The sequence below is a fragment of the Pteronotus mesoamericanus genome, unplaced genomic scaffold (assembly GCF_021234165.1).
Source record: "Pteronotus mesoamericanus isolate MK-2021 breed Mesoamerican mustached bat unplaced genomic scaffold, CSHL_Meso_final contig_100, whole genome shotgun sequence".
Classification (NCBI taxonomy): domain Eukaryota; kingdom Metazoa; phylum Chordata; class Mammalia; order Chiroptera; family Mormoopidae; genus Pteronotus; species Pteronotus mesoamericanus.
Genome location: NW_026554999.1, coordinates 11,308,397 through 11,332,588, shown reverse-complemented (window position 1 = coordinate 11,332,588; position 24,192 = coordinate 11,308,397). Strand labels below are relative to the sequence as shown.

At 35.3% G+C, this 24,192-nt stretch overlaps 1 protein-coding gene and 1 pseudogene across 1 annotated transcript in view; both read left to right on the top strand.

The window, feature by feature from the left end:
- The window catches only part of MDGA2 (MAM domain containing glycosylphosphatidylinositol anchor 2), an 873,596-nt gene that overhangs the window by 587,247 nt on the left and 262,157 nt on the right, over positions 1-24,192 (top strand). The window contains exon 6 of the mRNA XM_054592473.1: positions 839-1,108. Coding sequence (XP_054448448.1) covers positions 839-1,108 — 270 coding nt within the window. The remainder of the gene's footprint in view (positions 1-838; positions 1,109-24,192) is intronic.
- The window catches only part of LOC129071659 (cyclic nucleotide-binding domain-containing protein 1-like), a 28,178-nt pseudogene continuing 9,032 nt past the window's right edge, over positions 5,047-24,192 (top strand).

Sequence of the window (24,192 nt, the reverse complement as noted above, 5' to 3'; positions counted from 1 at the left end):
AGTTTTCAGTTTCTATTTTGAGTGTTTGAGGAAAAGTCTGTAACACAACATATTCTATTGAATGGATATCTATTCTTGTATTTTTAAATCTGAAAGATTGCAAATAACTTCTTTTCACTTGGGAGATTATTATAACTCAAACATGAGAGCAGTCACAGACATAGTTTGGTGGCTATGTTTGAGGTCTCATATTTTGTTGTTTTGAAATTTTAAAGCAGTAGTTATGAGAACTGACTGGCTACACCACTGTGAACAGAGAAGTTGGAGATGAAGTATGACTACTGTCTTAGAATTAGATGGTTTTGTTTTCCTTTCAGGATCAAAATATAGGCCTACTTCTTGGTAAAAGACTGGAATGATCTATGCCTCTATCTCTTATTCATTGTTATTTAGGTTATAAGAACATATGTATCATTTCACTTCAGAATGATCCAACAATTACATAATTGATCATCTTTGCCATGAAAATATAAGGAGTAAACAGCTACAACATTTCTACCTGAAATGACAAAAACAAATGGTCACTGTCAGGATTAAAAAAGAAAAGAATTTCTGTTTTAAAACTTTATCCCTCATTCTAATTTGGAAAAATACTCCAGGAATACATAAATTTTAGTTCTCCTCTCCATGCTTAAGATTTTTAGTATAATTCTTCAAGTTTATCACATAATTAAAATAGATAACCATTATACCTGGTTTTAATTTGATAAATACAGTAAAATTTTTGACAAAAGAGAACAATATTTCATTTTAATTGTTTGAATAAATAAAGCATACTGTTGAATTCTAGTTGTAGTAGATCTAAATAGGTGCATGTTCTTCTGTTTATGTCTTTTAGCATCTCCGTCAATTAAACTCTTGGTGGATGACCCTATAGTTGTAAATCCTGGAGAGGCCATAACATTAGTGTGTGTTACGACAGGAGGAGAGCCTGTACCATCTCTCACCTGGGTCAGGTCCTTTGGGATTCTGCCTGAAAAGACTGTTTTGAATGGAGGAACTTTGACCATACCTGCCATCACCTCAGAAGATGCTGGTACTTACAGCTGCATTGCCAATAACAATGTAGGAAACCCTGCAAAAAAGTCTACCAACATCATTGTGAGAGGTACGTTTGCCTAGAGATTGTTACAACATAAATTTCTGGATGAACCAGGCTATCACAAAGCAAATAATGTTTGATATAAAAAATATTCCCCCAACTATTGCAGATATATGCAACATACACAGAAAATTGTTTATAAATAATGAATATCTAATTATAAATAGATCCTAAAATTCCTAAATATTTCTTACGCAATTTTTTAAAAGATTTTATTTATTTATTTTTAGAGAGAGAGGAAGGGAGGAAGAGAGGGAGAGAAACATCAGTGGGTGGTTGCTTCATGTGCCCCCTACAGGGGACCTGGCCCGCAGCCCAGGCATGTGCCCTGAGTGGTAATCCAACAGGTGACCCTTTGATTTGCAGGGTGGCTCTCAATCCACTGAGCTACACCAGCCGGGGCTAAAATTCCTAAATCTTAATCCCAATGTCTTTTGTTTCTATTGAATAGGTTTCATGACATATTCTCAGTGGTACCATTGAATAGTTTTTATAATATGTTCTGAGTAAAAGAAATGATTAAAATGCAATTGTGGCATAGAACATTAAACATTGTTTGTTATATAGATCATGTATTAGTCTAGGAGTTTCACAAATTTATCAATTTAATGGCTAATAAACATTTATTGAATTCCTATTACAAGGAGAGCTTTAAATTGTGAGATTATATAGAGATCTATAAAATATTGACCTCTGCTCAAGGATTCTACAGGTACTAAAAATAAAATGCATTAATGAATAGTCATATGATACAGTGTTTGGCAAACATGAGAAAAAGCAATAGAAATATTAAAAAATATATAGTAACATCTAGCACAGGTTACTAGGTAATATCTAATGATATTTGCACTGGGTCTTATACATTGTTTAGAGTTCTAACAGACTGAGACATGGAAAAGTCAGAGACAGTAATGCGCATAGCGCATCTGAGTAATTGATGTAAAAGGTGAGTCACTAAGACAATAGTAGCAGGGATGTTCTAGTGTGGCTGCTACCAGCTAGTGTGCTGTTGCTATGTATGAGGTGAGGTGCTTTCCTTCCTTTTTGTAGGGTTTACAGTAACTGTGCAAGGAGAGCACCTGTGTCTTCATGTCTCACTGGCATGGTCCTGGGTTGGGGACAGGGGATGGATGCTGATGCCTCTAAAGTTAAAGTACACATCCACATGCCTAAGAGGAGTTTTCCAGCAGACAAGTGAAAGGAAGGAAGGTACATAAGCATTCACAGAAATAATATATGAAAATGAATAACAAGAGGAGTTCTACAAATGGAATTATGTTACCCTTTCTATTTGAAATATCAGCATTGATGAAATGGGCCTTTCTAATTCCTTATCCCAGTGAGTAACTAGATTCTGTTCTCCTTCTATCCCAAATTTGAAAATAAGCAAGAACTTTACAAATCACCAATGTTTATTATTTCTTTTTGTTTTCTTTAAAACTCTTGCTTTTCAAAGTGGCCGTGAAAAAATGTTACCAAATCTTGCTTCAATAATTTTGACATTAGTTAAAACATTGAAAAGCTATCTTTACGGATCATGTATGCAATGTAGAATCCTTTATTTATCAAGGACAGAAAATCACCAGAGAAAAATGATGCATTAAATCTAATTTGACAACAGAATCATCCACAACTGTATTGAATCCATGTACAAATGGCATCATGTCCAGCATAAAATGTGTTGCCCAGGCACCTTTTGTAAAAAAGGAATGCAACCCACAGCAAATATATACTCAGATCATTTGCTCTTTCCAACCCTAACAGTTTTTGTCTGTGCTCTTACAAAAGACTGTTTCCAACTTCAATGCCTAAAATAAATAGAGCCCTAAAAATGTATTTTTCCAATGTATAATTTTTATGCCTTTAATTCATCTGAAGTACACATTTGCATAGTCATATTATATTAACAGGGGATGCTCTCATCAGCGGCATACACATAATGCATAAAATCATGTTTGAACATAACCTTACTGAACATAGAAGTAGCCTTGTTAAAGAGTCATAGATTACATTGTATGGAGAAAAACTGCTACAATACTGTTAGTCATCTTATTTCTGCCACAAAGGCCAAGAAATTCAGTTAAAGAAAAATGGTTTTCTTTTTATTATAGCAAAGAAATTATTTACAATTGTTCTGAATTTCTATACGTCTGTAATGTCCTAGATTAACTGTGTCATAGATACAGGAGAAGTTGAACTCCAGGGTTGTTTTCTCTCCATTCTTTTTCTATAATTAAATCAAGATCCACAGACCATGCATTCTGAGGAAGAATAAGGATATTCTGTGAATAGAATGCTCATTGCCATTTGAGAATATCTATGAAGAAAATAAGAGTTCAAGGGATGTATAAGGATAAAATTCTAGAGACATTTCTGAATTCACCACTTGATTTTTTTTTAAATAGGAAATACTTCAAAATAAAAAATGTGGATAATAGTCCATGTGGGTAACAAGCTCAAACCTGAAAATAATCTCATATGTTTTAACATTTTCTTAGAACATTTATAAATACAACTGCAATGACTTTTCTGTGATCTTTAAAGATATTGCAATGATAGAGCTTCATTTATTCCAAGTCAGGATAGAGACAGTTGTTTAATATCATTTGATAAGAAAATTATGTTGATTTCCTTGATAGGTAAGGTGGTTTGAGCTCAGGGCTTTCCAAGTCCTATTAGATAACATGATGTTCCCACCTAAAGTTCCCTGTTGTTGTGATTAGCTGTATTTAGAGATGTTCACATTTCTTTCCCATAGTGAATTGAGCCTGTGTTGAACAAGCATTATTCATAATATGTTCAAGACATTAGTTTATTTTGGTGTTCTGAGGTCATTTTTACTTTTATACATTGTCTCCTTGTTTCCCTACTACAGGAAGAGTCAGGCAGATCCCATGACCCTTCTGCTCATTCTTACAAGTAGAGACTCCTACAGTACATTTAAATCACAAGCACGCATTAAGTCAGTGTTTTGGATGCGTGATTCAAAATAGTATTAAAACGTAATTAAAAATTTTCTCCCCTACCTTGCTTGGGTCCACTTTGGGCTGGAGATCTGGTCCTATGATAAACCCCTCTGTAGTATTGAGATGATGATATAGACAGGTTCCTCCCTCAGCCACCTTAAGTTTGAAAGAAGCTGCATTTCACAATTGTTCCCAAAGATATCCTTCTAATCAAATTTGATCTCTCACCTTGTTTCTACTTTTAATTGTCTATCAAGTCCAAGAATCATGGAATGATGTTTTTACTTCCTTTGAAAATTCTATGTAAGAAGGTGTCTGTTCTGCACTTGCTGTGGAACTCTGTGGCTTCTATTCTCAGCAAAAGTGAATCAGGAAGTCTATTCTATCATCTAATTTCACAAGAATATAGAAAGACTATAAGAATTTTCAAAATTTCTAGCTGACATTTAAAATTCAATCCATCAGCAAGTCTTCTTGGCCCAATCTTCAAACTATACTGTAAATCTGACCATATCTTGCCACATTGACTGATACTACCCTTGTGTAAACTATCCGTAGCTTCCCTACTTGATTAAAATAGCTTTTTCATTAATTATCTTTTCAGTCCAGCCTATCTTTTAATGGGCTGTTTTGGTGGGGTTTTTTTTTCCACCATGTTAAATGAGGTAGACTAGGCTGAGTTAAAAAATAGTCCCATGCAAGAAATTACTCAAAACATAAACACTTCAGTTATTTTTCATGAAAGAGTTCAGGATTTTACCTAGTTGATAATGCTGATGCTGTTATTGTGTGTGGAACTGATGAGTGTTTGTTTGTTGGGAGGTGGGTGTTGGAGCAGAAACTCTACTCCATGCAGTCATTCAGTCACCTAGACTGATGGTCCCTATGCCATCTTCAACCTGTGGTTACTAAGCTTGCTCTGAGTGTTAGCTCTTTTCCTGTCAGCTGGAAGCAGGAGGGAGCTTGGATAAAGCACACATGGGAGATTTTTATGGGTCAGGTATGTGTTAGGTGCAGTCGCGTTTTATTGGCTAGATATTAGACACCTAGTAACATTCTATGATGTGGAGGCTGAGAAATGTATTCTTACTGTGGGCCTAGGAATAAGTAGACATGGATTTTTGTCACCAGCTAACCCTCTCTGTTACATTCATGCAAGAGAAAGTGATTGACCTCATCTCTTTCACCTGATCAAATTCCTCCCATGACTTCCCATCTCACCTAAAATGGAATTCAAATTCATTATCACCATATCACATCCCTCTCCTCTTTAACCACTTTACCTTAGATGCATTATCCTCATTGTTCTTTTTCACAAGTCGATACTTACACATCTATTGTTCAGCCTGGAATGTTAATTTTAAAAGGCTATCTCCTGGGAAATGACTTCCTTGACTGCTTTATCTTAACCCCCCCCTAATTCCTTTGCATGATTTATTGTTTCTTCTTATCATGAACCATCTGGAGTTGCTTTATACATATTTCTTTATTTATTTTTCATTTCTCTTGGGATGATAGGCCCAAAGAATACATCTGTTGTCTTACTTAGTGATATAGCGCTAGAGTGTAGAAAACAACTAAGCCTTTAGTAGATGTTCAATAAATATATATTGAATGAATGAAATCTCTCTTTTCAGTTCAGTAGCTTATATTAGACATTTTTTAAAAATGTGTATCTGTCTTTCATAGCATAAATATGTAATGGATGATAGGAAGCAAAATTAGCAAAAATTTCTGTATTAAATCACATTAAACATCTATGAGATGTGACTAGCTCATTCAATAGGCCATGCTGTTCTGATTATTCATTACTGTGTAACAGACCACCCCAAAACAGGAACACACAATAGCAATCCCCAAACAATAGCAATAATTTACTGTGCTCACAAAATTGGATGAAAAACTCAGCTAAAAAATTCAGGGTTTCATAGAAATTTCATTTAGGAGGTAGGTGGGGCTAGAGCCATCTTCGTGGTTCTTTCATGTAAACATTTGGTTCCTGGACTAAAGAGTCCAAACAGTCATATTCCTTGTGTTGGTTTCCTCTCTATGTCTCCTGGTCTTCCTCTCTCTTCCTTCCTCCTTTCTTCCGTACCCTCTTCTTTCTCTCCCTCCCTCCCAATCCCCCCCCATTTGCTCTCTCAATAGCCTCTTTCAGTAGTCTTTTTACATGGTTGTTCCACATGACAGATTATTAGAATCCCTGCCCCAGCGCCTAGGTACTATATGGGTTCTTCTAATCCAGCTTCTGAAGTCATTCTGTGGTATTTCTGCATTCTGTTCATCAAGATAGTAATAAAGGATAACCTGGTTTCTGGATGGAATAAAGTATCTTTTTTTTTCTTTTTTTTTAACTAGAGAGAGAGAGGGAGGGAGGGAGGGAGAGAGAAAGAGGAAGAGAAACATTGATTGGTTGCCTCTTGTCCACACCCAACCAGTGAAACTAGTGACCTCTTGCTTTGTTGGACAATGCCCGACCATCTGAGCTACACCAGCCAGGGGTTAAACATTTCTGTCTTTTGAAGGGAAGGCTGTCAGCTAATCCCCAGACATGTTTTAAAGCCATCACACTATGCACTCTATTCCACAAACTATACTATTCACATCACACTCCCATGCTGCCTCCATTCTCATTTATGCTTCTATTTTCCCCTTAATTTTATCCACCCCTATCTTGAACCCATGACAACTGTGAAGTGACATTGTAAATAGGTTTTCCTTTAAATTTTACTATTACTCTGTTTTTGTTGGATATGATCTCAGATTCCTAATATGGAGAAATAAAAAGTTGCCAATATTGAAATAGATTTAACCTTTATAGAAGAATTCAATATATATTCAGTGAAGCATGAATTCACACTTTCCTAGGTACATGAAAGTATACTATAACCTCTAAGAACATCATAACCCTTTTTCTGAAAAGTATTAATTTACCTAACTCTGTTCACGTGAAAGTATTGATTTCTTTAACCAGAGGAGGGGGGTTACTGGGAGAAAGGAGGGGAAATGTCATCAAGGAACATGTTTAAGGGACCCATGGACAAAGCCAAAGGGGGGTAGGATTGAGGGTGGGAGGTGGGGGTGGATGGGGCAGGGGAAAGTGGTGGGGGGAAATTCAGATAACTGTACTTGAATAATAATAAATAAATAAATATCTGAATTTTAATATTAAACTTATCTGTTTGGAACTAATTTAATATACATATATCAAATGATAGCACTGCTAAAATTTCAAAATGATCTTTATTTAGACTTATTACAAAAAAAAAACCCTTATAATTTAAAATTCTGGAGCAAGATGGCTGCTGCCGTATGGGGAATGAGTCAGTACTGGGATCCCACTGGCTACTCTCTCAGTTCTCTCCCCCAAGTCTCCTTCCCTACTCTCTCCCGAGTCATCTCCAGCCACTCTGCCCCGACCTTTGCCGAAGCCCAGGGATCTAGAGATACTTTCTTTGATGGTTGATGTGTGAGAAATAGAAAATAATCATCATCTCTAAAGTTTACTTCCATTATTGGATATCTTCACGGGCCTTCTGGTCCATTCATAGGACTCTGCATGAATACGACCCTGTGTGCAAGATGCTGAAAACAATTTCAGATTTAACTTCTGTGCTAACAGATAACCATTTGAAAATACTTAGTAAAAATGTCATTTCTGAAACCTGGGTAAAAGGCAGCACAGTTGTTAGAAGTGATGGATTTTATGTAATACTAAAAGGCCTGGATCAACCTTGAACACAGGTATATAAAAATTTGATTGAAGAAATGGGTCAACAGCCTCTTTCATTCCTCAGAGATTCCACAGTTTCATTTCCAGTGATGACTTCAAAAACACTGTGCTTGTTGAGATGAGCATGCCTCTATGTGACCCCCATGCTTAGACCATGAAGCACTTTTGGAACCCTGGGAGTTATAGCTCAGATTCAATCAGAACCAAAGGAGTACTCAGTGATGACAGAAGAAGATTGTAAAATTCTTAAGAGCCCTGCAAAGAATTATTCCAAGTTAAAATTGAAAAAAAAACAAAACTTGAAAATAAACAAATAGTGAAATTAATTTGTAAATGTCCATATTATGAGGAGTGGTCTACTTTATCCATATATGAGCTAGTTCTTCTCATTAAATGGAAAAAACTTCCTCCAGGTCATGTGATAGTGGAAAGTGGAAATATAATTTCTTTTGTGGTTTATATTAATTCTGGACATTGTAACATTTATAAAAATATTGTAGGGCTTGTGAAACTACAGTCAAGAAAAGTGAAAAAAATTCAAAAACTTGTTTATATAGATCAACTTAAGCAGCAGGAGTCCTTTGATGAGATCAGTGTTCTTCTTCAGGATCCTTTTCAGTGCACAGTAATCACTGGAGACGAGGTTGAAATGGCAGCCATTGAAGATAAGGGCCTATTTGGATTAGATCCAGTCACCCAGCAACTTATGCTCCAAACAGCTAAAACAACTTTTGGTTATCTTATGATGGGACATACCGGTGAAAATATTGCTTCATGGAATATCTGAGAATATCCTGCCTATGTTCTCGAGGACTTTTATGGTGTCGTAACTTATATTTAAGTCTTTTATCCAGCCTAAGTTTATTTTTGTGTATGGTGTAGGTTGGTGGTCAAATTTCATTTTTTTTGCATGTAGGTGTTCAGATCTTCCATTTGTTGAAGAGGCTATTTTTACTCTATTTTAAGCTTCTTCCCCCTTTGTCACATATTAGTTGACCATAGAGATATGGGCTAAGAATGAAATTGCCTTTTGACTCTGCTGGGATTATATCCTAAGAATCCCAAAACACCAGTTCAAAAGAACTTACACACCCCAATGTTCATAGCAGCACAGTTTACAATAACCAAGTGCTGGAAGCCATGTAAGTGTCCATCAAATGATGGATCAAAAAACTATGCTATATTTACACAATGGAATACTCTGCAGCCAAAAGAAAGAAAGAGCTACAACACTTTGGGACAGCATGGATGAACCTGGAGAGCAACATGCTAAGCAGAATAAGCCAGCGGGTGGAGGACAAACACCATATGATCTCACCTATAAGTGGAACCTAATCAACAATAAAACAAGCAAGAAAAAAATAACCAGCAACATTGAAAGAAAAAAGAAATCAACAGTAACGAGAGGGAAGGAGGAAGGTGGGTAACAGGGAAAAGAAGGGGAAGAGTCAAGTCAAGGAACATGCATAAAGGATCCATGGACAAAGCCAAAGTGGGGAAGGATTGAGGGTGGGAGGTGGCATGGGTGGGGCAGGGGAGAGTGGTGGCAGGTAAATGGAGACAACATATTTGAACAATAAAAAATAAATTAAAAAAAAACAAACTGAAAAAAGAAAAAAAAGTCTTATTACTCACTAAAAAAAAAAAAAGAAAAGAAAAGAAAGAAAAATTCTATGAGAAAAGACTTTGAAATTTTATGCCAGTTTCATTTAGGTAAAGTAATAGTTATATAGCGATTGAGCACTTGTTATATACCTGGCTAACAGGAACACTGTGTACATTAATTTTTTAATTATTTCAAAATATATATGAGGTAAAAATATTATTCTTTCTATTTTAGAGAGAAGTGAAACTAAAGAGGGAGCAATTAAATAAATTTCCCAAAATAGGCTTTATTTTAGCTGCAGACCTGGGATTAAAAACCCACACAATATGGTTTCAGTGATGCTGTGTTAATGAAGGTACATACTTCCTTTCAAAATTTAGCCTTGTTTTTAAAAATATATAGCCCATTTTAAGATGGTAGAGGAGTACATGGAAGCTACACTGACCTCTCCCCAGGACCTAATGGAATACAATTAAGTTAAATAAATATCCTTAATAACCAACTGAACACTAGCTCGCAGCCTTATAATCAAGGACAGATGGAAGAAACCACATCACAACAAAAAGACTGGCAGAGAATACAGAGGTGTGAGAGGGCTGGCTGGGCTCCCACTGGTAGCAGCTGAAGTTCTGGAGGGATAGTTCAGTGGCCAGGGGATTCCCCATGAGAAATGCAGTGTCTTAACCCCAAGCTGGGCTCCCAAGCCTACAGCTCCGGAATCAGGAAAGGAACACAAATAATGTCCAGCTGTGAGAAGCAGTGGGATTTCTGTCTGCCAGGGAGAGAGGGCCAGAGATGCAGAGAGCCTCTTAAAGGGGCAACACACAAAATCTTGTTTGTAGCCACTTACCCTGGGCTCCAGCAGAAGAGGGCAGAGTGGACTTGAGCTGCTGTAGCAGTGTCTGGGGTTGGTGGTGCTGGGGAGAGAACTAAAGGAACAGCTGCCAGGAACCCTGTGTTGAGTCATTCCCGATACAGCAGGAACCATTTTTCTCAGGCAGAGCACTCCCTTCCAGGTGGCATCAGCCTGAGGGAAAGCAATAGCCCTGCCCACAGTATAACCTCATCCCACCCTGTGGAGCTTAAGCCAGGCTACTGAGTACAGCTGGAGGCTATCTCAGTGATTAAGTCTAACAACAAAGGTGGATCTTTGGAAGCTGAGACTTTAGCTGACACTCCCCAAAGCCTGGTGCTGGTAAAAATGGAGCCTTGGTGTACAGCCTGGATCTTTCTGCACACATCCATGCCCAGCAGAGGGTTCCACAAACTATGATCAGTGATGGCTCCAACAGGTTGCCAAGAACAATTCACAGACAATGTCCGACATAGGTCTGTACCAGTCTTTGCAAATCTAAATAATACACAGAAACAAATACAAAAAATCAGCCAGAATGGGAAGACAAAGATATGGGCCCAAATGAAATAACAAGAGAATTCTCCAGAAGAAGAATGACATGAAATGGAGGCAAGCAATTTATCAGATAGTGGGTTTAAATGATTATAGGGATACTTCATAGCATAAAAAATACACAGAGACCATAAAAAGGGATCAGAAAGAAGTAAAGAATATAATATCTGAAATAAATAATACACCAGAAGAAAAAACTGTAGGCTACATGAAGCAGAAGATCAAATCAGTGATTTGGAAGACAAGGTAGAAAAAAAGTGAGCAGCAAAAAAAAAAAAAGAATTTTAAAGAGAAAGGAAAGCTTAAGGAGCTTTAAGGACAACATGAAGCATAACAACATTCACGTCACTGGAATACCAGAAAGAAAAGAGAGTAAGCAAAGGATCAAGAATCTATTTGAAGAAATGACTGAAAACTTTCCTGATCTAGAGAAGGAAAAAGACATAGAAGTTGAGCAAGTGCAGAGAGTCCCAAACAAGAGGGCCCAAAGAGGCCTACAAAAAGATACATCATAATGAAAATGGCAAAGCTTAAAAACAAGAAGAGATTCCTAAAAGCTGCTAGAAAAAAAGCAGGCAAATACCTACAAGGAAGCAGGGGTGTCCAACCTTTTAGCATCTCTTGTCCACACTTGAAGAAGAGTTGTCTTGGGCCACACATTAAATGCACAAACACTAACAAAAACTGATGAGCGAAAAAACATAAATAAATAGATAAATAAATAAGTAAATAAATAAATAAAAAGGTTTTAAGTAAATTTACCGTTTTGTGTTGGGCCACATTCATAGCCCTCATGGGCAGCATGTGGCCCATGGGCCGCAGGTTGGACATACTAATGACTATCATCTGATTTCTCAACAGAAGCATTTCAGGACAGGAGGGATTGGCATGAAATATTCAAAGTGATGAAAAGCAAGGACCAACTACCAAAGCTACTTTCCCAGCAAGGCTATCATTTAAAATTGAAGGAAAAATAAGGAGCTTCCCAGACGAGAAAAAGCTAAAGGAGTTTGTTAACACTCTTTTAACAATGGTGCAACAAATGTTAGAGGTTTGCTTTAAGAAGTAGGAAAAGAAAAAGAAAAAAAATGAGAAAAATAGTTTAAAAGTAAAATGCAATAATGCATATCTATCAATAATCACTTTAAATGTAAAGTGCTTAAAGTGCTCTAACCAAAACACATAGGGCACCTGAAAGAATAAGAAAATAAGACCCATATATATGTTGTCTCCAAGAGACCCACTTCAAATCAAAAGATACACACAGACTAAAAGTAAAGGGATGAAAAAAAATATTTTGTGCAAATAGGAAAAAAAAAGCTGGGGTAGGTAGCAATACTTATATTTGACAAAATAGACTTTTAAATAAACTATAGTAAGAGACAAAGAGGGCACTACATAATGATAAAGGAAACAATTCAACAAGAGGATATAACCCTAGTAAACATTTATGCAGCCAACATGGGAGCACCTATATATGTAATGCAAATCTTGGTAGATATAAAGGGAGAGAGTGACAGAAATACAGTCATAGTAGGGGACTTTAACACCCCATTGACTTCAATGGATAGATCTTCCAGACAGAGAATCAACAAGGAGACAGAGGCCTTAAAGGGCACACTAGATCAAATGCATTTAATTGATATCTTTAGAGCATGTCACCCGAAAACAGCACAACATACAAATGTTTCAAGTGCACATGGAACCTTTTCTAGGATAGGCTACTTGTCAGGACACAAAACAAGTCTCAATAAATTTAAGAAGATTGAAATCATATCAAGCATCTTCTCTGACCACAATGCTATGAAACTAGAAATCAACCATAATTAGACCACTATAAAACATGCAAAGACATGGAAGCTAAATAACATGTTATTAAGCAATGAATGGGTCAAAACCAAGAAAGAAATCAAAAGATATCTTGAAACAAAGGGAAATGATAACACAACAACCCAAAATATGTGGGAAAGCAATCCTAAGAGCAATACATAGCATTACAGGCCCATCTCAAAAAACAAGAAAAAGCTCAAATAAACAGTGTAACTTTACACTTAAAGGAACTTGAAAAAGAACAACAAACACTGCCCAAAGTGAGTAAAAGGAAGGAAATAGTAAAGATCAAAGCAGAAAGAAACAAAATACAGTCTTCAAAAACAATGCAAAAGATCATGAAACCAAGAGCAGCTTCTTTGAAAAGATAAACAAGACTGATAAACCTTTTAGCATACTCATCAAGAAAAAATGAGAGAGGACCCAAATAAAATTGGAAATGGAAGAGGAGAAATAACAACTGACATCAAAGAAATGCAAAAGATTGTAAGAAAATATTATGAACAAATATATGCTAACAAATTGGACAATCTGGACAAAATGAATAAATTCCTAGAAACATACCATCTTTCTAAACTAAATAAGGAAGAATCAGAGAATCTGAAAAGACAGAATATACCTAGTGAACCTAAAGCATTAATCAAATAGCTCCCAACAAATGAAATTTCTGTATTGGATGACTTCACAAGTGGATTTTACCAAACATTCTGAGAAGGAAGGAACCACTTTTCCTTCTCCAACTATTTGAAATAATTCAAGTGGAAGGAAGTCTCCAAAGATCATTTAATGAGGCCAGCATTATCCTAATTCCAAAGCCAGATAAATAACTATGAAAAAGAAAATTATAAGCCATTATCCCTGATAAACACTGTTGCTAAAATCCTCAACATAATATTAGCAAACTGAATACAGTCATGAATCAAAAAGATCATACATCATGATCAAGTGGGATTTACTCCAGGAATGTAAAGTTGGTACAACATTCACAAGTCAGTAAATGTGATTCATCACATAAACAAAATGAAGGATAAAAACCAAATGATCATATCAATAGATGCAGAAAAAACCTTTGATAAAATCCAGCACCCATTTATAATAAAAACTCTCAGCAAGGTCAGGATAGAGGGAACATACCTAAATATAATAAAGGATATATATGACAAACCCACTGCCAGCTTCATACTTAATGGGCAAAAAAAGTACAAGAGTTCTCCTTAAGACCAGGAACAAGAAAGGGATGTCCACTTTCACCTCTCTTATTCAATATAGTACTGGAATTCTAGCCATACCAATCAGACAAGAAGATATAAAAGGCATTCAAATTAGAAAGAAGAAAACTGTCTTTATTTGCAGATGACATTATACTGTACATAATGAACCCCAAAGATTCCATTAAGAAATTACTAGATCTGATAAATGAATTTAGCAATGTAGCAGAAAACAAAATTAATATCCAGAAATCAGTTTCATTTTTATATGTCATAATGAACTAACAGAGAGGGAAAATAAGAACAAAAAATTCCATTCACAATTGCTTCAAAAAGAATAAAATACCTAGGAATAAACCTAATCAAGGATGTAAAAGACATGTTCTCAGAAAATTATAAGACACTGAAGAAAGAGAGTGAAGAAGATACAAATAAGTGGAAGCACATGTTGTGTTCATGGATAGGAAGAATTAACATCCTTAAATGTTCATGCTACCAAAAGCAATCTATAATTTAAATGTAATTCCTATCAATGATATGTTTCACAGAACAAGAACAAATATTTCAAAAATTTATATTGAACCACAAAAGGCTCAGATAGCAGCAGAGATCCTGAGAAAGAAGAACAAAGTTGGAGGAGTCACACTATCTGATATTGAACTATACTATAAGACAATAGTAATCAAAATGGCATGGTACGTTCATCAAAACAGACACATAGATTAATGGAACAGAATAGAGAGCTCAGAAATAAACCCACACCTTTATAATTAATCAGTGTTTGACAGAGGAAGCAAGCAAATAAAATGGGCTGAAGATAGTTTATTCAACAAATGGTGCTAGGAAAATTGAACAGATACATGCAGAAAAATGAAACTAGACCACCTTCTTATGTCACATGCAAGAATAAATTCAAAATGGATTAAATTCTTAAATGTTAGACTTGGAACCATAAAAATCCTAGAAGAAAAAATAGGCAGTAAAATCTAGAACATTATTTATAGCAATATTTTCTAACCAATATAGTGTTTATAGTTTATATTTTTCTAAATAATATTGCATTTTGTATTGCTAGTGTACTGAGCCACACCAGCCAGGGCAATATTTCTTTAATACAAACTCTAATAATAATAACTGAACAAAACAAAACTGTCTGCTGTGTACAGGATCTCCAGTTCTTCAGATAGGTTAAGTCTCTATTTCTGTTTTCCCAATTTAATATTCTGTAGTAATGATATCTCCTCAAAACACCAGAGAGTATTTTATTGTATTTTGTTTTGCAGCTATGGAATGTTTTCATTATTACCCTTTAAAAATTAATCAAGGCTATAAAAAAATCTAAAAACTATCAAATTCAGTAACTCTCATATGAATATTTATAGCATAGTTTCCTTTTGTAAATGAGCTAAATCTCACCTTTGTTCATTGACAGAACATATGATGAAGTATCATAAAATACAATTCAAATAAAAACTTTGTGTAGATATTACAAAATATTATAATCACTTTTGCATAATGAAATACAGACAGCTTAGTTATGTATTTTTTCCTTTATTAAAACTTAGATTGTTCTCTTTAGTAGATGGTCTCTATCATATCTACTCAAGCCAAAGGAAGCGTGCCAACTGGTACTAGTGCTTTAAAAGTCAACACCTGTTCCAGAAAAGGAGAACCTTATTCAACTAACATTATTTTTTTAACTTCTTCAAATAGTTTCTTTGCAGGAATTCTATAGTTTTTTTGGTTTATTTGTACCTTAGAGTTGTAAAATGGGGCCGATAACACTAGGTGTAAAACTCCTGCTTCAAAATATCCATCGTCTTTTTATGACAGGCACTTATTTCCCAGGCTGACCGCTTGCCACAATTAGTGTGGATTAAGTGGCTTGTAGGCTGTAAGGTATAGGGAAAGAGTCTGTGATCTGCTGCCTTTCTCTTAAATTGGCTATCAGATCATGAGTATGCAAATAGGCCTCTGCTTACTTTACAACCGAGAAGCCATAATTCATAAACTCTAACATGTTTGTTCTAACCATTTCTGATTCTACAACTACCTAATTGTCCCTTGAGTTGTGTCCATTTTTAAGTGCTTAAGTTATGTCCAAAACATTTAAACACTTAAATGTGCACTTAATCACTCTATCTTTTGTTTACAAACTTATCTATACAAATGCATGAATAATATACATGGCTATATTGTTCTATACATATTAACATACAATTATTAGAGAACACTGAATTTTAAAACAGGAATCTATCTTTAAAAATTTACAATAGCCAAGTGTTGGAAGCAACCTAAATGCCCATCAGTAGATGATTGGATCAAAAAATTATGGTACATATACACAATGGAATACTACTCAGCAGAAAGAAAAAAAGAACTACTAAACTTCGCGACAGCATGGATGGAACTGGAGAGCATTATGCTAAGTGAAATAAGCCAGGGGGCGAAAGACAAATACCATATGATCTCTCCTATAAGCGGAACCTAACCAATAATACAAAGATGCAAGGAAAATAAGATCAGCGACACTGAAAGGAAAAGAAATCAACAGAGACAAGAGGGAAGGGGGGGGGCAGGGAAAGGGAAGGGAAGGGGCAAGTCAAGGAACATATAGCAAGGACTCATGGACAAAACCAAAGGGGAAGAACTGAGGGAGGGAAGGAGGGAGAGGGCAAGGGAAAGTGGTGGGGGGTAGGCAGAGACAAATGTATTTGAAAAAATAAATTAAAATAAAATTTAAAAAAATTATGTATTAGTTACCTCAGTATATTAAACCAGGAAGAAATATGTAAACAAAGCTTTCAATAGGTATTCAGAAAATTTCTACTTCACACTAGATCTGTGCCAGTTGCTACATGGCACAGAGAGTAATGGGTATGGTCCCTGAGCCCATGGATTTCCTACATTTACAGGGGGAAAAATATCAGGGCAACTCCCTCCCCAGATCATAAAGTAGAATAAACTAACTTCACAACAGACGCATATGTAATGTGCTATTGGAAGCTCATATGAAAAAACAATTAATTCTCATTAGGGAGATACAGTAAAATTCCACAGAGGAAAGTAACATTGGAGCTGGTCTTTGAAAACTAAGAATCCTTGCACATTCAGAATTGAAGTGTCTCTTTCCTTTGATTCCCAAGATAGTAACTTAACAGGATCTTTAAACTTATTCCATTTTCTTAATTATGAAATACTAGAAACTATTGATAAGTCCTATAAAGAAAAACCTGTTTAACTTCCATGTTTTATGATGCAATCTTTTAAGAAACCAAATAATTTATACATTTTATTCTGTGGTTTTAAAATATGCTTAAAACTTATTTTTTCAATCTTGAGTTGTAGAAGATTTTATATACAATTTTTAATTATTATATTGGTCAACCTGCCAAATTTTCTGTTTGCTGTGGTTGTTTCTGTCTCCTTTTCAATTCTCTCTAGTCATCTTCCAACACCAGTGCTCATTCTAATTGCTTCAGGAAATTCCTAAATAGAGCCAATCAGCCTAATTCTTAAATTATACCTCTTCTAGACTCCATAAGATTATTTCTTATTTTTAGCTATCTTTTAAATTTTTTTCACTGTATTGCCCCAACAAATACACTTATCTAAAAATAGTTTGTGCATGGCAATCATCAACCCAGTAATTCAAACTCATCTTAGCCAAAATTTATCTGTTAAAGAACAATCAACTCTTAGTGACTCGTAATAGAAAATTTATCCATGGGAAGTCCATAAATTCATTCCAATACTAATTAATTCATTATTTCAAAAATCCAAGTGTTGGGATAATACTTTTAAAGCTTACTGAAGAAATGAATTATATTTATTGATTTTTTTTAGGGGTAAAAGATTTTGTTTAGTCATTTAAACAATAGGACTAGTCTTTTTAGGCTTCTTTCTATGGCTTGTACCCCATATACTGTTACATGAACAGTGATAATACAATTCACTTTCACGTTTCAGCATTATTTAGTGGATGATGGGAACCATTGGGGAATAAAAAAAGAGCAGAAAGGTGGATTGTGTTTATCTGCTTAGATACGTGGTTCACAGTTGAAGGTAATTGTGCCTTTCAGGAGACATTTGGCTGCATGCTAAGTACTGAGGCAGTTTTGACCGCCACGGCTGGGGTGGTGGTGTGCTATTGGCATCTAAAGGGTAGAGACCGGGGTTGCTGCTAAACACCCAACAGTGGAGTGCACAGCCTCCACAAAAAAGAATTATGTGGTCCAAAATGTCAATAGTGCCACTGTTGAGAAATGCTGGCCTAGGAAAAAGTTTTTCTTATAACAAATTTAAAAGGTGCATAAAATTACACCCCCCACAAATTAAAACAAAAACAGAATTAATTCCAAAAAATATGTTGTGTATTTCAGTACACTATTGATGCTAGATTATAACCACTCTTGATGTATTTCTCAGAGTTTCAGATGTCAGTAGTTGTTAACATTCATTTTTGTTTGTATAATCATTTTGGAAAAGGCTGTCATCTGGTCCTGTCTGGAAAGTACTTTTTGGAAACTTAGAGCAAGGCCACCTTCCTGTCACCTGTGACTATGAGCTCCTTTCTCCTCGGTTTTAATGATCTCTGTCTGTGAGTCTCGACTGTTCACCTAGACAATGTCTTAGACTCTCCTCTGAAGCTCTGTACTCCATTTGCTAACATCTCTTTCCTCATTTGTTAAACTTTCTCAACATATTTCTGCATTTTGAAAGCTCACTTTTTTCTACTCTCACTATAGTAAGAACTCCTCTGCAGTCTCCTGTAATATGTCCCTTTCCCTAAGTCATCCACTGAACTCCATGGAGTCAAAGAGCACAGTCAAATCAACATAATGTAATTTATGTCCCTCCATATTCCGGTAAAATCTCCTTCTCTCCAGCTGGATATCCTGCCAGGTTGTCCAAGATGTGAAACCAAGGTGATGAAAAAATAAAATAATAGATATTTATGTTAGTTTTATCAATTTCCTTCCTAAACTTTCTCCTAGCTTTTCTGATGTTTTTTTGTTTGTGTTCTAAAGGGGATACAAAATGTCATATTATAGCTGCTTCTTACAGTATGAGTGTAACACTGACTTTACAAATACTTATTTTGAAGGATTATTTCTAGTGTGACACACTTTATTTCTTTTCATATTGGCTATTAATTTCTTTTTACAAAAGTAAAAAACTCAAAAAGGAAGGCATGTAACAGATTGGAGTGGTCTCTAATCATTAAGAAGTTTATTTGGTGAAAGTGCTCAGAGACATAAATGAGATTCATGTGGAAAAAAATGTTGTTTCCTTCTATTAGAAGTCTAGACTCATGTCCTTGTACTTTTGTTATTAGTTTCGATAAACTATTGTCATACAGTGCACTCTTGCTTGCTGATTATATAATCTCAGTACCTTCAAGCACTATTTTAAAAATACACTATTTTTTATTTAAATGTAACAGAAATTATTGAAGTTATGTGTATAGTTTAATGAACTGTCACAGTGAGCACTCAGATTGAGGAGAGAGCTAATAGCCCTCAAGAAGCTTCTCTCTTGACCTCTTTTGCTACCTCACTGAAATGTGGCCTCTATTCTGACTTTGACCATCTTAAATTAGTTTTGCTGTTTTAAACTTTATATAATTTCAATTTGTGTTTAGATTTTTGTCCCAATTTTATGATAGCAAGATTCATATGCTACAATGTGTAGCAAGGTCCTGTTTATTTTCATTATAGTATAATATTCCTTTGTATGAATATAATAAAATTATTATGTATGAACTTTTGAGTTATTTCCAGTTTGAGATTATTGCGTGAATGATCCTGCTTTGAATATTTTTATATCAATCTTTTGGTGAACATATTGATACATTCTATTGAGTCATAAGGTAAGAGTATGTTAATATATAATACCAAACATTTTTCTGACTTATTCTTCAGAAGAATTCCATTTGTTCCACATCATTGTTAATACTTCATACTGTCTGCATTTTTTATTTTAGCCAATTTAGCTGATGTGATGAGTCATACTGTGCTTTTAAATTGCATTTATTTTATGATGGATGAGTTGAGCAACTTTTCCAATATTTTTAACCATTTGATTATCTCTTTTTTTTTTGACAATGACCTTTTAAGTCTTGGGTGCATTTTTCTCCTTTTGGGTTCTATTTTTCCTTTTTATCTGTACAGTTCATTGATATAAGCTAATTAACATATACATATATATGTATTTTATTCTACTTTGTGACTTGCCTTCTCACAATATTAATGTTGTTTTACAATGAATAAAAATTCTTCACTTTGATGCAGCCTCAACTATCAAAAAGTTAAGATTAATTCTTTTGTTCTTTATTTAAGACATAATAAAAATTACACTTATTTTTTGTTAAAAATTTTGCTACAATTGATCTTTAATTCATTTGAAATTGATTTTAATATATGATTTGATGTATGACTAAAGGTATTTATTTTTCCATTTGAATATTTAGTTAACTCATCACCACCTCTGGAATGGACCATTCAATCTCATTACAATAGTCTCCCCTTATCCTCAGGGCATACATTCCAAGATCCCCAATGGATGCTTAAAACAGCAGGTAGTACTGAACCGTGGATATATACTATGTTTTTCCTATGCATACATACCTATGATAAAGCTTAACTTATAAATTAGGCACAGTGAGAATTAAAAACAACTAATAATAAATTAGAACAATCATGACAATATACAGTAATAAAAATTATGCAAATATGGCCTCCCTCTCTCTCAAAATATTTTATTGTACTCTACTAAAGAAAGTTTTGACTTAAAGGAAGCACTTTATGGCTTCTTTTTGGCATATCTGAATTGTCAGTATTACTACTCTTGTGGTTTGGGGTCATTATTAAGTAAAACAAGGGTTACTTGAGCACAGGTACTGAGATACTGCAATAGTCAATCTGATAACTGAGAGAGGGTTACTCAGTGACTAATGGGTGGGTAGCATATATGGTGGACAAAGGAATGATTTGCATCTTAGGCAGGATGGAGCTGGATGGTGCAAGAGTCATCAAACTACTCAGAAGGGAGCCCAATTTAAAACTTATAAATTCTTTATTTCTGGAATTTTTCTTTTAATAATTTTGAACTGCCCTTGACCACAGGTAACTGAAACTACAAGAAATGAAATAGCAGATAAAGGGAAACCACTGTAAATATGCCAGAGATTGAGAGAAAATAGTCTCATCATATAAATATATATGACAAATGACTTATATCCTGATTATATATCCTCATTATATCTTGCAACACACTGATTAAACAACATATGATCCAATTATTTTTTATTGGGGAAAAGTTTTGTTTTGACACATATATGAAATGCTGGAAAAATTCCAGCCATTGTTAATATAAAGAGAATGGTTTGCATGACATTGCTGTAACTTGGTAGCCAAGGAGAATGGACTGGAATGTGCATGCGTGAACAATAACGACCTCATTGTAAGTCAATGGGGGCAGTAGATGCTGTTGAGTGAACATGTGTGTTGTGTAGTTATTGCATTAAAAAATGACTGAGAGAGTAGAGCAACAGATCTACCTCAAGTTTTGCATTAAGCGTGAACATTCCTGCATGGAAACTATTCAGATGATTCAGAAGGCTGTATGTATGGGCCACTGGTGACTGGCAGCTTGATCATGACACCATGCTCACTCATGCATTACGTCTCACATAGAGCTTTTTTGTGAACCATCAAATCACCCAAGTGACTCAGACACCTACAGTCCAGATTCAGCACCCTGAGACTTCTGGCTTATCCCAAAACTAAAATAATCTTTGAAAGGTAAGAGATTTTAGACCCTTGAGTAGATTCAGGAAGGTGTGACTGGGCAGCTGATGGTGGACTGGAACTGTGTGAAGTCCCAAAGTGCCTACTTTGAAGCAGACTGAGGCACCATTGTCCTATGTACAATGTTTCTTGCATCTTGTACCTTCTTCAATAAATGTCTCTATGTTTCAGAGTATGTGGCTGGATACTTACCAGACAGACCTCATAAATTAATGGGCAGTGGCCTCTCACCCAATGACATTGGGTGAATGTCATTTTTCCTACATAGTTTCACATATTAATTATTTTTTGTATTTTATATTGGTATTTGAAAAAGTTTCTATCATTGATGATTTTAAAAGGGTCCATAAGAATTCAGTTTAGTTTAATATGAGGAGAATGAGTATAGAGATGCAAAGGTGAAACTCCATTGTTATCAGTGGGGCTAGTCTGGTATTTAAACCTATGAATGAAAATAACAACAATAAACCAGTTGCTTTTGTAATTCATTTATCAAACAACTTCTTAAAATAAATGTATAATTGGCAAAACTACTATTGTTTAGATTACTGATTGACAGCATTTAATATGATAACTACTTGGAAAAGCTTCAAATGTGTTCCAAATGGATGAAAAATTTTACATGTTTGCCATCTTATTTGTTCTTTCATATTGCCAACGTCAGGGTAGTGACAATTTACCATGCAGATGACAGTGCGCTTAGGAGGACAGCAATATGAGGAACCTCTGGGTTCATGGCACTCTGAGTTCAGAGGATAAAAATACGTTTAAAAACAACTATCTAGAAGAGAGATTTATGACAGATATAGAATAGTGGCAATTCTTCTACATATTTGCATGAATTTGGGAAAGTACTATGAACTAGATGACAGTTAGATCTGGCTTCAGTGACGGTTGGATTGGGATATGTGCTGTGGGGAAGATGCCATCCCCGGGGAAAGCAATGGCAATGGCAAAGTCTGGGAGCCTGCAAACACAAAAGGACAAAGGGGAAAGATAGCTTATATGAAAGAAGCTGTGATTAATGAAAAAGGGAAATCAACATATCCCTTAAAGGGGAGATACAAGAAGTTTTGATTGAGGCACATAAGCCCTGAAGTGTTGCATGACACAGAAATCTAGCAGGCAATTCTAAATAAGTAACTGTAACTAAGAGAAGTGGGGCTGGAGGGTTTTAAATAAGGTGGCATCTGTTCAGAGACAAAAACTATGGATGTAAAAGCAAGTAGTGAAGGGACTGTGGAGATGGAGAAGGGAAAAGAGGAACCCAGATTCACGACAAAAGACAGTCTGGGAACTAGAAACACAAGGTCAAGGCACACGACACAGAACAAGTGCCGCAGGGCGGGTGGGTTGAACTGCAGTTCTTTAAACAGGTCATTTGATTGTTAAAAGTCCTGTTAGTGATGGGAATCAAAACTAATTTGAAAGAGGTTAAAGATGAATGGTTTATACATTAATGTTTTGATAGTGTGAAAGCAAAGTAAATAATTAGCTGCGGGAGATGAAGTTGAAGGGAAGCTTTATGTATCATTTAGTTGTTACTGCTTTGTTTTAATTTATGAGGAGATTTTCATCATGTTTGTAGATTCATGGCAAAGTCCTCATTGTGAGGGAAGTTTTAAGAGAAAATTGACGGTGTATAATATTCCATGCAGAGCTAGAGATGAAATCAAGTGCACAATTTAAGAGGTTAGCCCTGAAAGAAAGACAGGAAGGGAATAGAAATGAATGCTTGAAATCACAGAGAAATATTTTTGTGGAATCATGAGGGCATTTGCTAGAGTGAGTGAGAGTTGAACTAGAACCGCTTATTGGTACAGTAAAAATCTGTCTTCTCCGTACGATCATGCTGCTAGGGTGACCTTTCGCTGTCTCCAAACCTCTGTCTTTCCTTTTCCCCATAATTTTCAGGCTTTTCCTGCCTCTTCCGTGGTAGCTGTTGTTGTTGTTGTTGTTTTGTTTTGTTTTGTTTTTTAAGTATTCCATTCCATAATACTTAGTATGCTCAATTCTTATCTTTATTGCACTGCAAATAAAATTATTTCTATGCTTTTCTCCACCACTAGGTTCTTCATCTTGGTACCTGTAATAACAAGCATGGGAGGGAAATGTTGTCAGTGATCAGAGAAACATTGAATAGAAAACAGCTGACATCTACTGTGTGCTTACTCTGCGTTGGCATCAACATACTTAGAACTTCATGGACCAATTTTATTATCATGTTCTTTTTGGAGATTTGGGAGGCTGAGCAAATTTCACAAGGTGACATGGCTAATAAGTGATGAAATCTTATTATAATCTAGACAGCCTTACCCCAGAATACCTACTCTTCACTTTTATCTATAGTGACTTTCCAAGAAGTCATTGGCACTTGGGAGAAAGTTGATGGGCTATGAATCTCTCAATAGCAAATCATGAACATATTCATTTTTTTAGATTATCCCTAAATGAGGGTAGCTAAAATTCTTAATAATTTAGTTAGAATTTCTTAGGTAAAGAAGAGTTACCTTAAAAGGGGTACTTAA